A 16,660-nucleotide genomic window follows, 5' to 3' on the forward strand; every position below is an offset into this window, starting at 1 on the left:
AACTTGGAAATTATATACTTAACTTAGCATTTTGATTTAATTTTAAAACAAAATGTAAATACATACATATCGTGCAAAAACACATGCATGCATACTACTTTCTGAACAATATAATACTTTTAACTTAAAAAAAACTCGGCTATTTTTAAAGAAAATTTACTAAAAAAATTCGCTCAAACAAAGCAAGGACACGAACCAAAAGTTTTTGACGTTCATTGCAAAAGAAAAATAGAACTCGTTCACATGTGTGGTTTAGTACATACATATTTGCTGTTTAGTACATGGCTGTTTTTCTTGTCACTTAAGGGAACCAGCATAAATAATAAATAATAAAAGTCATCACAGTTCTTACAAAAAAATGTGATGATTTTTACTCTTTTTAAAAAAAATTTTTATTTGCCGCTCTTTTCATTCGTGAGTAATTTCATAAATAAAAAATTGGATAGAAACAAGGACAAGATTCTATTTTTCTCATACCATTTAGTTTGATTGGATGTACTATTTACCAATCAAAAATGTTTCAACTATTGATCTTTTCAAAATAAACCGTACAAGTTTTCTAAATTGTAAACACTGCATAATAGACTTGGTGGTGAAAATGAAAGTTAAATGAAGTTTCAAAACAACTATGATGCATCTTTTGTTTCTAATGTCCCTCAATTGAGAACAATTTCTCAAATAATAAAAACCGTAAGTGGCAATTAACCTATAAAGAAAAATAAAACGACAATGAAAATCTAAATTAAAGATTTACTTGAATACCATAATAAAACAGATTTAATAGAAGTCAAATTAGAAAATTTGAAAAACTATAAGCCTTGTACTCTTGGTATCTAATGCTTATTGTATTGATTATAAATTTTTTATAGTAACTAATATTTGTAAATAAAATAGAAAAATTAATTTGAAAAACTAATGTGGAAAAGTCAAAGCTGTCAATGTTAATAGTGAAAATACAAATTAATGTTGTATGTCAAAGCTGCCTTAAATTTTGAAATTTGAAAAACTTTTTGTGATCTATACGTAATACGTATATATTTTGAAATATACATTATAATCAAAAAAAGAAATACTAAACTTTTCTGATAACCATAAATAACATTTGAATTAAAAATTATCCAACATTCGAATAAATTAATACACAGAACTAATTTGTGCAACCCTAGCTTTATGAGACAATGAATATTGTCAACGCATACGTCAAAGTGGTCAAGTATTAAGTGTCAATATAATAAGCTTTTTTAATTTTCTTCATTTATAAAATAATAAAGTTTTGTAGTTTCCCCACAGTATCGAGTAAATATTTGCGCAGTTCATTAATTTCAATTGTGTAAAATTGTGTGAATCATTCAAGTCGTGTGAAAAAAATTTTGCTTAAGAAAAAGAAATTTAAATATATTTCGTGAACGCTTCCGCAAGTATTTTTAATATTTATATTTTTGACGAAGAAAAAATAAAATAAATATGAGGAAGATATTTTATCTTCTGTTAGTGGTGTTCCTATCAATACAAAATGTTGTGGAATGTAAAAGGACTTTGAGTGGAGGTAGCAGAAAGACAGGCTCCAGTTCAAGCAGTTATTCATCAAGAAGGACTAGTAATACAAACACACAGCGAACACAAAGTTATGCTACAAGTAGACCAGCCACTAGTAGACCAGCTACATATAATTCTAATACTTATAATAAACCAAGTCCAAATGCAGACAATACAAGACTATCTTACAGTGGAAACACTTATTCACAACCGAACAAGCCTTCTGCACCAGCACCACCACCATATAGCTCCGTAAATAAAAACCAAGCTCCACCACCATACAGCTCAGTTAATAACCCGTCCTCAATCAGCAGAAATCAAGCTCCACCTGCTTATAGTGCAAATAGCCCTGTAGGTCACAGTACACTTCAGCAGGCAAGTTATCCTCGGCAAAGCTATGCAAATAATCATCCACCACCATCATACGGACAACCATCATATCACCAACCAGGTCATTTACCACCTGGAGCTACAATGTATTCAGGACCACCTGGTATGCCCCATGGTCAACCTACATATTATCAACCTGGACATGTGCCAGCCGGTGCAACCATGTATGGTGGTGGTGGAGGATATCATCCAGCACCTGTTGCTCCTCCAACATATTATTCGCCTGGAGCTCTTCCACCCGGTGCAGTTCTTTACCCAGCTGGTCAGGCACCTAAAAGTTCAGGTCCAGGATTCGGTACAGGTCTAGTAGCCGGTGCAGTTGGTGGAGCTATTTTAGGACATGTATTAACACCAACACACAGCAGGGAATATGTTCGACCAGCTAGTAGTGTTTCAAGCGCACCAGCAGATAATGATAGAATTATTATTATAAATAATGGGCCACCAGGTTCAGTTACTACAAACGCCGATGGAACAACTGTAATTAATAATGGAGGTGGAGCAGCTGTTGCTGCTGCGCCAATGGCTCCAATGTCACCACAGGATCCACCAACTCCACTAGCACCATTCCAACCAGGATCAACCCAAGAAGTAAATAATCCTCAAAGTGCGCCAACAAATAATGCTGAGGCACCAGCAGCTGCAGCATTGGCTCCTGCCGCAGTTGCAGCTGGAGCAGCTGTTGCAGATCCTGCTGCTGGCGCAAATAGCACAAATGCGCAACCAGCAGGGCCACCACCTGGTAGTATAGCTTGTTATCCTATAATGGTTAATCAAACAGATCCATCCGATCCAACTAAAGTAACGCAAGTTGAACAAATTGCTTGTTATGAAGTACCTGCTAATCCACCTCCACCATCAGATCAACAACAACAAACTTCTCCACAACAACCGCAAACAGAAGTGCGAGCAGAAATGAATAATCATCCATCCTCAACAACAACTGAATACATGACACAAAAGACATCATCAGCTACTGTAGCTGAAAGTGCCCAAATTAAACAAAGTGGAGCTCTTAATAATCAGCCAGTTTCACTTTGGACTGCTTTAACATTTACAATTTTTGTTTCATGCAGTAAATTCTTAATGTCGTAAAAACATTGTTCGTATTCATAATACAAAGCAATTATAGCTAAACAACACAAAAATTAGAAAACCATTCAAGGTTTAAATTTCGTCTGCCAGAAAATTATAAAAATTTTGAAAAAAAATCTACACAAATTTACATTGTTTTTCTACAATAGTTACCTATATAAAAATTTTGCGAAAATTCATCAAAAAAGTGACCAATAAAAATTTTTAAACTATCAATCACAAGATACAATTTAAATGCAATAGTAAATTAAAATTGGTATAATAACTAAAGACTCTAAAATGACTTTCTTATAAATTTTTGACAATTTTAAATGCATTGTATTTCACGTATAATATAACTGATGCATTCGGAAAGAAGTTGTATTCTTTTTCTAATGAAATATAGCTTTGAAGAAGAAGATTAAATAATACAAATAGAAGTGTCATACAAATGGAATGTTGTATAGAAATTTGTAAAATTTTTTATGTTTATGTAAATCAGTTAGTAAATTTTAAATATAATTATACGGGAATACTTGCATTCAATGTTCTTTTTTATATTTTACAACTTCAAATTTGGCATACGATACTTTAGTAGTTTCTATATTTTAAGTAAAATAAAAAAAAACCTTTAAAAGTAAATTGTAACTTACTAGTCATAAGTGAAGCAGAGAAAAAAGTAATGTTTTTTAAAACAAAGAAATCTATTCGAAATAATTTTTTTATTCTGAAAGTTTTATAGTAGAAAAAGTTTATATAAGTATGAGTATGATATTAAAATAATAAATTCTCGAATTGTGATTAAATTAGAATGTATGGAATTAAAGGTTGCAGCTATTATTTTTTTTATGTTAGAATAGTTATTATAGCTTATAATAAATACAAAGCTGGAAATTCCAGTAAATAATGTACTTGTAATATAAAACACATAATATATCAGTTCTTAGTAATTAAAGTAAATATTGATAAACATACATAATACAGAAAAAAATTGAATTATTAATTTTTTAATATACATAATGGGATTATTTTCTGGTAGCTTAAGCTTAAACAGAAAATTTTCATATTGATTTATTCAAATTGAAATATTGAAATTTTATTATTTTGTTATTTTTCCCATTTGGAATTACAAGTTGATAATATACATATGTAGCAATGTTGTATTAATACGAATTAAATAATATAAAACATAAATAATCTATGTAAAAATAAATAGTTTATTTACTGTTTATATTAAATGGAAATCAAATGCTTATATAAGCATTTATATCATCATGGCATCTTCCAAGAATTGCAAAAAGCTTTTTGTTTTTCTAGAAATTTTTGCCTGATTGCAGTTTTAAAACTTTGCAAACTCAAATGGTAATATTTTTTTGTCCGTCAGAAAAGTTATTGAACATGATTAAATTACAAATTATCAGGTTTTTTGTCGTTATTATTTTTGTTTGTTATTGAGTTAATATAAATATTTTGCTTCTATAATTTTGGTAGATGTTATAAAATATGTATATTAAATTTTTATTATTTAACGATAACAAATATTGGCCGTTCCAATAAAATTCTAACTTTAGTATACTAAGTTGTGATTAAATTTATTTTTTTTTTTTTGGGTGATAATCATTATGGCCTTATAAAATTTTATAAAGTGTAAGGAAATTTAAAGAAACTTAGATTGTTTTGATAACTAATCAGTTTAAAATTGTATTGAACCAAAATAATTTTTGTAGTAATACCAAATTTTATATTATGCAATACAAAAATAAAATTTTCTCATATCTCAGATATTATTGTAATTACAAAACTAAAAATTTAATTTTTCGTATAAGTAATATTTACTCGTTATAAGAAATTCTTCATTATTTTTACATACATTTTCAATATACACACAGTAAACATTAAAAACAAGTTATGTATGTATACTGTGATGCATAAATTTTACAATATGTTATTATTTATATAGGTCAAGGTTAACTTTCATAAAACCCTTATATTTGCTTTCTCATATAGGTACCTACATATTTATAAGTATAAACTATCTCAAAAAATAAAATGAATATCTATATTAAAAGTTACTTAGTATCATAATGTAGTCAATAAAGATAACAATGATACCTGTTTAATTACCCGTGATAATATCAATTATAAGTATGTATATCATTAGTAAAAAAAAAACGCCTCTAAAAAAACTTGTTGTCTGTATAAAAAAGCAAAGACATGCATGTAAACAATAAATTTATTTAAAGCACTATTAACAATCAACATTCATTTTATTTTGTGCAAAAACAAAATTATTTTAGATTTTAAAAGGTCGCTGCGAAAAGCTATAATATATTTAAAATATGTAAGAAAAAATCTCTTCATGAGAATGGAAGTTATTCAATTTAATAGATAGAATTAATTTGCTTTTTTAATTTTTAAAGTCACCCTGTACAATAATATTTGACTTCGAACCTTAAACCATGCGCAAAAGTATGTAAATCATGCCCATAACCAAAAAAGTTTTTATGTATTAGAAAACAAAATCTTTTTATTGTTATAAAATAGTAGAAAGTAGAGGTCAAAAAATATTTTTTTGATTAAATTTTTAATATGAGTTTTTTTATTAGTTAAAACCGATCAACTTGGTAAAATTCATTAACACCATACTTGTTGTTTGCTAAAAATCTTAAGTTTTTTTTTTTCAATTTTTTTTTTATTTGGAAACCTGTTTTTTCTTCGATTAAATTTAAAAAATAAAATTGAAATATACAAATGATATCAGTTCATTTACTGGAAATTTCTTGATTTAAATTTCTAATGTGACAATTTATTTTTAAAATAAAATCTTAAGTGAGTACCTCAATTATGAAATCTAACAAGATTTTTATTAAATATAAACAAAACAATTTAATTTTGAAACGATAAAAAAAAATAGGACTTTTTGTAATTTTCTAATCGCACTGGAATGATCTAAAGTGAGCCGCTGTTATTAAATAATTTAACAAGAGAGCTTACTTAAAAAGGAAGTTTGTAAAAATTCATTGTAATAATTTTTTGTGACGGAGTAATTTCATTGCAAAATTTCATTTTATTCTCACAATAGAATTAAATTATAAATTTCAACGTAAAATGAGTCATAATAGCTTAATAAGTAACTATCTACAAGCAAACATATACATATGTGTGTATATGAATAAATTTTAATATGGTTATTTGGGCAGCAACGAACTTTTATTATTGTAATTTGTTTCATCTTTTTAGTCTTATTTTACACAATTTATTTAATATTAATTAACTATGTATATCATACTAGTTAATAAACAGAAATATATAGTTATTTATGTGAGGGTGGCATTTGATTTAAATTATTTAAATGGTAAGTAGGTAAAAAAAAAACAAAATGTTAAAGCTCTTTATAGGATTGACAATGAAAAAAAAAACTCTTGAAATAGAATTTTTCCCATTTTACGATTTTATTATTATTTTTACGGGTAATTTTATTTTTTTTCTCTTATACGATGTTTGTATTATGTTTTCATACAACATGCTTTATTAAAAAGCGCAATTTTTTTTTTGTTTGTGACAACAAGTGTTGTTGTATCAACAAGTGTATTATTTGCTTCAAATACTTGACTGTAGCACATAATTATTTTTTTTTATTGAACAAAGAAGAACGTACGTACTTGTAAAAAATATCAACTTGTAAAAATAAAAATTTTTTATTCATCTTAAAATTTGTTTTTTTTTTTTTTTTTTCTTAAACTTAGCAGATATTAGTAAGATAGATTTCTTTTGGCTCTTTTTTTGTTTTAATTCGAATATAATAGTTAAGTATGCATTTACTTTGTAATGAAGTTTATTATGAACTCGAAATTTTCTAATGAAAACTGGAATGAAAGTTTAGAGCTTTTTAGGGAAAATATCATACTCATGCATAAAACCAAATTTATAACATAATGTGATTTTTGTAGAAAATAGAATATTTTTTTATGTATTTTTTTTTTTTTTTTTGTTAGTAAACTCAACTCAACTAAATTAATTTCGAATTATTTTCTTTTAAAATCGAATATTGAAAAAGAATACTTTTGTAATTTTAAATATTAATAATCTTGCCTTTGAATTATTCTTAATTTTTCAATTATATTTTATTATAATTAAATTATCTATACTATGTTGTAAATATACATGTGTTGTTTAAGTCAAGAACTATAACTCTACTCTAATTCTATTCTAAATCTATTTAAATTATATAAAAAGAAATATTGAAAAATTGTTTTATTAATTGTTGTAAATTTTATTTATATTTTATAATAAATGTAATTGGAAACACAGTGTCTTTTAAAAATATACAAAAAAAAAAGTGTTAAAAAACTGATGATAATTAAATTTATTAATTAATTTTATTATAATATTTGTATAAATATAAATTAATAATTATTTACGAACATACAAATTTGCAAATATATTTTTTTAATGATAGCTTTTTTATTGTTTATATACAATTTTTTTTTCACTTTTTTTGCATAAATTTATATACATTGTTTTACATACATACATATAAATGTATTCTTTTTAATTAAATTGTTTTTAAATGTTTTCATCTATACTCGTTACTAATATTTATAGAATGAAGATGAGAATAAATTAAACAGGGTGCAATTTAATAAAGTTCTAAAAGAATTTTGATCTTATAAAGACTTGCAAAGAAAAAAAAAGTTGTAATTGTAGTTTTGCATTTAAAAATTAAACGTTTACAGTACGTATGTGAATATGTAACGAGAAATAAATGTGAAAATCTTGTAGCTACTTATTGCAATAAAAGCACAAATAAAATAAATTTTTTTTTTTACTGATTTAAAAAATATTCTAACACTCTTGCACCAAAAATTTCAAAAAAAATGAAAACATAAACTAACAAAAGTTAGTCTATAACAAAAATAATAATAATTTTTTTTTTAAAGGAAAACAATTCTTTTTTTAAATAAATGTGAATAAATTAAGAAAAAATTTATTATTATGTATACATAATATAATAAAAAATATATTTTACAATTTTTGATGTTTAGCCAAAAAAACAAAAGTATAAATAAATAAATAAAAGAAAACTAACTTAAAATTTTGTTGTAATTTTATTTTTAAATTTAAATTTTTAAAGTTTAAACAAAATAAATAAATTTGCACCTAAACGATATTGGGTGTAACAATTTCAAAAGTTTAGCAGTTGATACACAATAAATCGATTTTAGTTTGGAATTTTTTAATTTCAACCACTTTTGCTTTTACTTTTTAACATTTTAAAAAAGCACTTTTATTATTAGTAGTAGTTCAATTAGTGCTTAAGCTCTTTGTAAAACAAAAATTTTGCAAATTTTTTGATTAATTGATTAAAAAAAAGTAAAGAGTGGTTGGTGCAGTAGGATTCAGAACTATAAGTAGGAAACTGACTTATTTAGACCTTCGAAATTAACTCTGTTTTGTCGATGTACATATATTTAAAGAAATCTTTTTGTAAAATCACAACCAAGCTAAATAATGGTAAATAGTAAATGAAATAATTTAAAGAAAAAATATTAATTTAGAATTTCATTTAACAAGAGAAAGGTATCTGACTATATAAAAGAAAAATTCTAAAACAAATTACAATAGAGATTTTGAAAAATGCAATACTGTAAAAACATAATGCCCTAAATATGCAATACAATATTTTTGACTATATTCTATAAAATCAAAACAGTTTATATAATGTAACTGCTCATAGTATAATTTTACTATTTTGCTTGTATGAACAAACTAGATTAGCAATGTTTGTTTATTACAATGTTGAGTACTTTTTGCGCTTTGGAACAAAAGGCTTGTGAATGAATAAAAATGTGTTGATCTTAAACGAAAAGGCCTTAAATATGTTTGCTCACTTTAATTATGTTTTGAATAATAAATTAATAAAATAAGTAATTGGCTACCTTTGGTAAAATAAAGGTTTAATGAGTGATCTTTTACTCTAGGTAATATAATTCGTTTATTTATTCAAATGTGTTTATCTACACACACCTACTCGACTAAAACTAATTAATACTCGTATGTAAAGACTGATTATAAAAAACAGTTCACTAGCTTTTTTGTTTTTTAAATAAATAAATAAATGACGAGACTATTTGAAATTGAAAAAAATGAATGAAAGCATTTTGAAATTGAAATGCTAAACATGATATTACTTTATTACGTCACAGAAAAATAGATGAATAACGAATTTGGAAAACACCATTCTTTTATAAAACATGCGAAAACTATAAATAGTTAAGATTTGTGATTATTTTATTTCTTCATACCCACTATTTATGTTGTGACGCAAATTTCAACATAATTAAGTAAATGTAAAGATACACAATCATAGATACATTATGAAATTAAATTTTGTTATGTATGTATATAAGTATATACTATATAAGTGAGAAAGCTACAGAACATTTTCTATTTTATATTATGCTTTTAAGTATGACTAAGAGAGTTTGTTATATGGTAGTAATTATGCTAGTATGAGATTCAATTATTTTATATATTTATACACGCATATCTATTAATAAATATTGAAAACTATCATTTACATGATAGTACATTTCATATATTTAAATACGTACAAATATAAGTACATACCTTCACAACAATTTTACAAAAATGTATCTTTAAAGTCCAAGTTATTTTGTCAGATCCTAGTTATGTAGCTGTTGAATTTATTAAAATATTTTTGAAAAACTCAGCTTAAATTTATAGTATTCTGTAAATAACTGTGATAATTTATACTCTTAATTATTTTGTAATACGAGTACATATCGTATTCACATGTATTTTCTACTACTGGCGGCAGGGGAAACGGTAATTGTTGAATTGTGTGGCAAAGAAATCCTATAAGTACCTATACTACTATTATTTTAAATATAAAAATTTTTTAAAAAGTTTTATGGAAACATTTATTGAATCATTTAAAATATTAAAGGGTCATAAACCTTTTACCTTTCGGTTGTTTCCTATTTTGTTTTTTTTAATAAAATGTTAATGTAGTGTTTTAATACTTAGTATAGTTGACTCTTCTATAAAGTACCGCCTTAATTTTCTAATCGTTAGTTCATATAATCTAGATTTTTCTATTATTTTCTCATAAAATGTATATTTTCCTCGCTCTATGCCTTTTTCCTGAAATAAATCATGAAAAAATTCCATATCCTTCTTTTTTTCTCTAGAAATTTTACAATATCGTTGGTTATGCTATACCTATATAATGTAATATTGATTTTTCTTTACAATAATGGACTGGTCACAATCAACAACTTTAACTTTTTCTTTATAAAAAATATCAAGGACTTTTTTTTGTGAAAAGTGAATGAACATAAGCTAAGGAAATTTGTTATTACTCAATTATATAAAAATAGAGTAATAGAAGCTTATACTTACGTGTGAAAAGTATGTGTATGTTTCTGTTTTGTTTGTAGTAATCAATAAGGGTTACAAAAACAAAACTATGCATTTTTCTAGTTATATAAAAGAATAAACACGTTAAAGATGGTAAAATAGTAATGTTATTTATAAATATTATAATTATTTTTGATCATTCAAGAGAAAACACTCTGTATTTCAACCTTCTTTCAAAATGATTCGAATTGAAATAAATTGATTTTGTTAGTTTTTTCGTTTATGACAAAGTTGCTAATATACATTATGTATGTTTGTATATGCAATCACGATTCCGAGCTTTTGTATATACGTCATTGTTAATTTGAACCAAAGAAAAGCACACATTTATTGTTAAAATTATTTCACATATAAATATGTGCAAGTATAATATTATATTTTATAATACCGGCACGTTTAGACAAATGCTGTGTATATATTTGAACACCTATACAATAATAGAAATATTTTCATTCTCTTCAAAATAAGTTTAATGATTAAAATAAATAAAATGGCGCTAATGAAATTTCACAAAATTATAAACATTTACACTAATATTTGATTTATATTCAAAAATTAGAATAATTATTTATAACTCTTAGTTTTTAACAAAACAACTGCTTTTAATTATAAGTATGTGTTCATATTGGAAAATTATGAATAAAAATTTCAAACTGTTGCAAAATTTTCTAAGAATATGATTGGCTTATATGAAGCAAAGCAATTCGGAATAGTTTGTCAGGCAGTTACGAGGCAAGTAACAACTGTAGGTTTGAAAACAAATTGACGGCTTGAAAAATGACCTTGCAGTCATTTATTCAGTATGTTATGTTAGATTCAAAATTTCATATTGTAATTGACAATTTCAGCTTTAGAATGTTGATCGGATAGTAGATATAGTTACTGAGTTTGTGATAGCATATCACTACTCTATATAAATTAAAATTTTAAATATAAATTATAATTTAAATATAATATTTAAACACAATATCTGACCATTGGTGCAGTGGTTATGGCACCGGTCCCTTAGCCGAAGGGTCTCGGGTTCAAACCCCGGTCAGGTCACTATAAAAATTATATTCAATATTATTATAACTTAATATACAATACTAATAAAAATATTATACAAGTAATTTTCAAATATTCCTAATATTCGATATTAAAAAAAAACTAAGAAAAATAAATAGTAAATATTAATAACCTCAAATAATTAATATATAAATAAAAACTACGGCAGGCTAGTCACCTACCTAGTTAAACCCTATGACGCTATGAAACTAGTGCATGAGAAATCATGCACTAGTCCTATGCTCCTTCTAGGAGTGAACAAAGGAAAAAAAAAAAAAATTTAAACACAATATCTATACTTTTAACTTTATTCATTACGAATTTATCATCAATCATTATCTAAGCACATGTCTATATGTACTTTTATGAACTTGGATGTGTGGGGTTTTCGATATTTTCCATTTAAGACGACATTTAATTCATACGATCATCATTGACTATATTCGATAATTAAATATAATGACTCATAAATCTAAAAATATTTAGCAGTTTTGAATTAATTTTGTAGAATTTTAGAAAAATAAAGTACATCAGATTTAAAATTATAAGAACCATAATTGAAATTAATATTGAATTTTGTGTTGAACTTAAATATGGCGAACTATAAGTCTTTCTTATATATTCAAAGTTATCGTGTATTATTTTTAAGAGTAGCATGGTTATCTGTGTGCCCGAAAATAAAGTAAAAGTACGGTGGTAGTTACTATCAATGTGATCGTGATGCTAGTATAATTGCAATGGAATCAATAATTTGTGTAGCCCTCACGAAAATAGACTAGTTGCTCAAAATATTTTAGTGTTGTTTACTGTAGTTTATAGTAGAACTGCAATTGAGAAAATTATCTTCATTTTTAATATGAAAATTTCATATGAAAAATTTTGAAAATATAAGAAAAATAATATGACAAATTTGCGTCAAAATTATGCTAATTTTTTTTGGATCTTAATTCTCTTCAATTATAGCAAAGCTTCACATCTACAAACACATATAAAGGAGTACAAATATAATATCAAAATATAAAGTGAATATGTTCTTTAATAAATTTAATTTATAGCATTTTTTCGAAAAAAAATTTGCAAATTTTCAAAATAAAAATATTTTAAAAGTAAAAAACAAGAAAATCAAAAACTGATTCACATCTACCCCATACATAACACGTGTACCCAAGCATTTAATTGTTAAAATGTGTTTTATTATCTTTAATTTTTATAAAATATATAACAAAAAACCAATTATTTGAAAACATTTTTTGAACACTTAAGATCACAGCAGGAAAGGTTAAAAGTTCAAGCCTGCAAACGTAGAATTTGTTTTGAAAACAAGTCAATAGATATCTTATGGGATTTCTTGGAATTTTAACGGGAATGTATCTGAACAATTTAAAATAGACCTTTAATTACATAAGTGCGTAATTTTTAATTGGGGGGCTTAATAGATATGTAGCTCATAAATTTTCATTAGTTTCTACTTAAAATTTAAACAGATCCTAAATTGCATACTGTTAGGGGTTTAAACTAAAAAAGGTCTTTTTTAATATAAATTTTTAATTGTGTACATATAATACGCATATTATTATCTTCTCTATCTAAATGTTTAAGAGTGGATGAGTTTATTGTGTTGATTGCAACATTCAAATTATAACAAGATACTTTGTTTCAAAATTTTCAAGTGTACTTAGAAGTTTTAATTATTGTCTGAAAAAATAATATGAACTTCGTTATAATAAAGTCAAATTTTGTTTCCATACAATTGTACATTCGGAATTCAGTTATTCTGATATCTCAACTTTCGCTAACCTCACCTAAGTAGTTTCTTTTTTATGCCAAAAACAACTATCAACATATTAGTTTTAGATATATTGCATGTATTAGGATAAAAATACATAAATATATTTATAATTCACATGATATGTAAATACAAAAATATATAAATAGAAACATATATATATATATATATAAATTGTGCATGTAGTTGTATATGTAATTAAAACTTCCACATTATAAGTATACAGTAATCTCTCATTTAAAATAGTTTTGGACTGAAAATTTACCACTTTAAATAATGTCAGAAAAATCATTTATTTATCTGTTTATACATATTATAAGTCTAGAAAAGTTAATTTTTAGAAGTGAGGAAGTGGTATAAAAAATTTTGTGTCGAATTTCTCCATACATATATAGAGGCGATTTTAAGTGAGATATTACTGTAATTATATATATTTCGCCGACTGAAAACTTAAATGTCTAAGATCCATAGGTTTGCAATTGTGTATTCAACACTGAAATATTCCGCCGGCAAATTTGTGTTTATAAATAAAATTTTTGCAAATAAAATTTTAGAAAATTATCGCATTATTCGGAAACAATATTCTTCGACCTTCAATGATGTGGTACAATATAGAATATAATATATTATATTATAATCGTACATGTTTGGAAAATATCCAAAAGAAAATACGTACAAACATACATACGTACATACATATTTTGGCAAAAAAAATGCATTGTATATAACGCGTATATGACATGAATATTATGAGAAATTCTTATATTTCTGGTTGTTTATATTTTATTTTAATATTATGTATGTTAGACATACGTAATATGTAGATGTGCAAAATATTTTCGCATATAAAATTATAAAAAAAATAAAGCTGTATCATTAAATTTAAATATTTTATTTGATGAAAAGAGCATAGACGTTTGATGTCATTTTTCATATCGAATTCAATGAGTCATAAGTTTATTTAAAATTTATACTTGCAATTATACTGCTAATTTCAATCCATCAAATTGATCATATTTGAATAATAATGGACAATTTTGTAATTAGAAAAAATTTTATTTTAATAAAAAAATTATTTTTAAATTGAAAAAAGAAAAGAAAATGTTCTTTTAGTTGACAGGTACAACGTTAATATAAAGTATGAAAAAAATTCTTTTTTTTTTTTTTTTTTATTTTGACCTTTAAAAAAATGAATATTCAAAATGAAAAGAATAAAAATTAAAAAAATTTTCTGCGATCTCTTTACGAGTGTAAATTTTGTTTAGTATTAAAGCTTTGCATTTGTTTCTTGACGATTTTCAGAAGTTTTTGTGGAACTGCTGATTCGACTTTACGTGATTTGACAAACACGTTAATTACACTATTCCTGAACTAGCTGGGAATAATCTATATATGACACGTGCTTTTGTATGAAAGTCCTGTTGTACAAAAATAAAATCACTTGTTTTCTGCAAAACTAACATAACTCAAAAATTTGCACATTTGAAAAATCGAACTTTAAAGTTTTACAGTTAATATGTTTCTCTCCTTATAGAATTATGCTATAATTTATTATAAGCGACAATTTTAAATTTAGAGGAAATAAGTGCTTATTTCTGCATAAATAAATCAGCAATTGAATTTCTGGAGTTACGTCACTATTGCGGTAAATGAACATTTCGTTTATCCTTCGATAGTTATATAGGCTTCCATAGTTAAAAGTGCTATACATTTGGAGCGTTTGAAATACACAATAGCAATTATCGAGTGAATGAATTTACTTTAACTAAAATGTAGCTTAATATATGACAGAATACATAAAGAATAAAATCATTTCCAGTGACGCGTTGTATTTGCATTTGGGATTATTGAATAATGACAATTATGGAAATATGATCAATAAAATCGGAGACTTCGATTCTCAAATATGAAATATTTGGCAGTGTATGGAACATAAAAGCATTGCGTTAAAATGTGTGCTTACTTAAATATTTAAAATAACTTTACTTAATTTTTCCGGGGGCTCATTAAAGCATTGCCATTGTTTATGTCGTAAAATTCAATAATTTTTTTTTCGTAGTAGTAAAAATTAGATTATCATTTTGATTCCTGTATAACTACATAATCTATAACAAAGAACATGTTGTCAGCTAACGAGTCGGCCACCATCTCTTAAAACAAAAAATTAAATAAAAATATTTTTCTATTCATAGTAGTTTTATACTTCATAATTTTTAAAAATAAAAAAACAAGTTTCTTAAACAATATTTTAATATTAATAATTAAATACTGAAATTGAATATTTTATTGAAATTGAAAAAATTCATAATGCAATAATTAAATCTGGAATTTTACAAAAATCAATATTTAATATAAGGAGCTAACGACAATTATGAATTTTAAAATCAAATTGAAATCGATGAAATAATAATTATTGAAAATTTCGTGGTGATAAGGGTGGAAATCAAAACAGGAAAATATTGGCAGTAATTATCAATATTTCAAATATAAATTTAATTAGGTAAGTACATATGTATGTATTTATGAATGTATTTGTATTTGCTTGCAGGCAAACAGAGCTTTACAATATGGTTTCATCAACTCAAACTAAATTGTTTTTTTGTAAAGCTTAACATTTTGCATTTAAATAATTCAAAATTTCTAACCAAGAGAATGGAATATAGAATGCAATAATTACAAAATATATATGTACATACATATGTATATTGTGTTACCATCACTTTGCACGTACATATTTATAATATTTGAACGTGTCAAATATAAAAATTATGCCTTTTAAGCTAAAACGATTTTTTTGGATCAAATAGTAAAGTTGAAAACATAATCAGTATGCAAAAAAATACTTCAAAATCAAATAATTGCAAAATATTGTTCAATTACGGCAATTACGCTGAGTGAAACAAAATCAAGATGCCAAGTTGAACTTCAAAACATGGCAGTTTCAAAATTTTGTATTGTACAACAACAATTTAAAAAAGTGCTGTTTTGAAGTTGCATCTTTATTTCGTGCACCACTATTTAATTACAAGGAAGCGTAATTTCTTTTACAGTTTATAGCCAAAATCTTTAGACTCTGATTATGTAAAATTTAAAAAAAACAACTGTCATGCAAAATTATATAAATTCAAAATGTTCTTAAGAAAAGTCGCTATTAATTTTTGGTCTTAATACTATTGCAGCGGTTAGTTTAAAGTGAATGGAATTGAGATAGATTTAGATGGGACTGAGGTAGTTTATTATTCAAACCCGCTTAGCTATACATATATAGAAATTCTCGATGAATTTTATTACTGCTGTAATAATTGCATATAATTCGAAATTTTTAAAGCATTTCTAGCATAATTATTAATTTTATAACAATAAATACCATTACCGAGTCTAACA

At 25.1% G+C, this 16,660-nt stretch overlaps 1 protein-coding gene across 1 annotated transcript; it reads left to right on the forward strand.

Moving 5' to 3' along the window:
* The first annotated feature begins 1,278 nt into the window (after positions 1-1,278).
* On the forward strand, positions 1,279-3,541 carry LOC129610916 (atrophin-1-like). The gene has a single exon (XM_055523733.1). The coding sequence runs from the start codon at positions 1,465-1,467 to the stop codon at positions 3,019-3,021; it is 1,557 nt and encodes a 518-aa protein (XP_055379708.1). The 5' UTR covers positions 1,279-1,464; the 3' UTR covers positions 3,022-3,541.
* Positions 3,542-16,660: the final 13,119 nt, after the last annotated feature.

This window comes from Condylostylus longicornis, unplaced genomic scaffold (genome assembly GCF_029603195.1).
Source record: "Condylostylus longicornis isolate FDR11 unplaced genomic scaffold, ASM2960319v2 ptg000048l, whole genome shotgun sequence".
NCBI lineage: Eukaryota > Metazoa > Arthropoda > Insecta > Diptera > Dolichopodidae > Condylostylus > Condylostylus longicornis.

Coding starts and splice junctions, on each gene's coding strand:
- LOC129610916 (XM_055523733.1), top strand. CDS start 1,465: ATGAGGAAGATATTTTATCTTCTGTTAGTGGTGTTCCTATCAATACAA.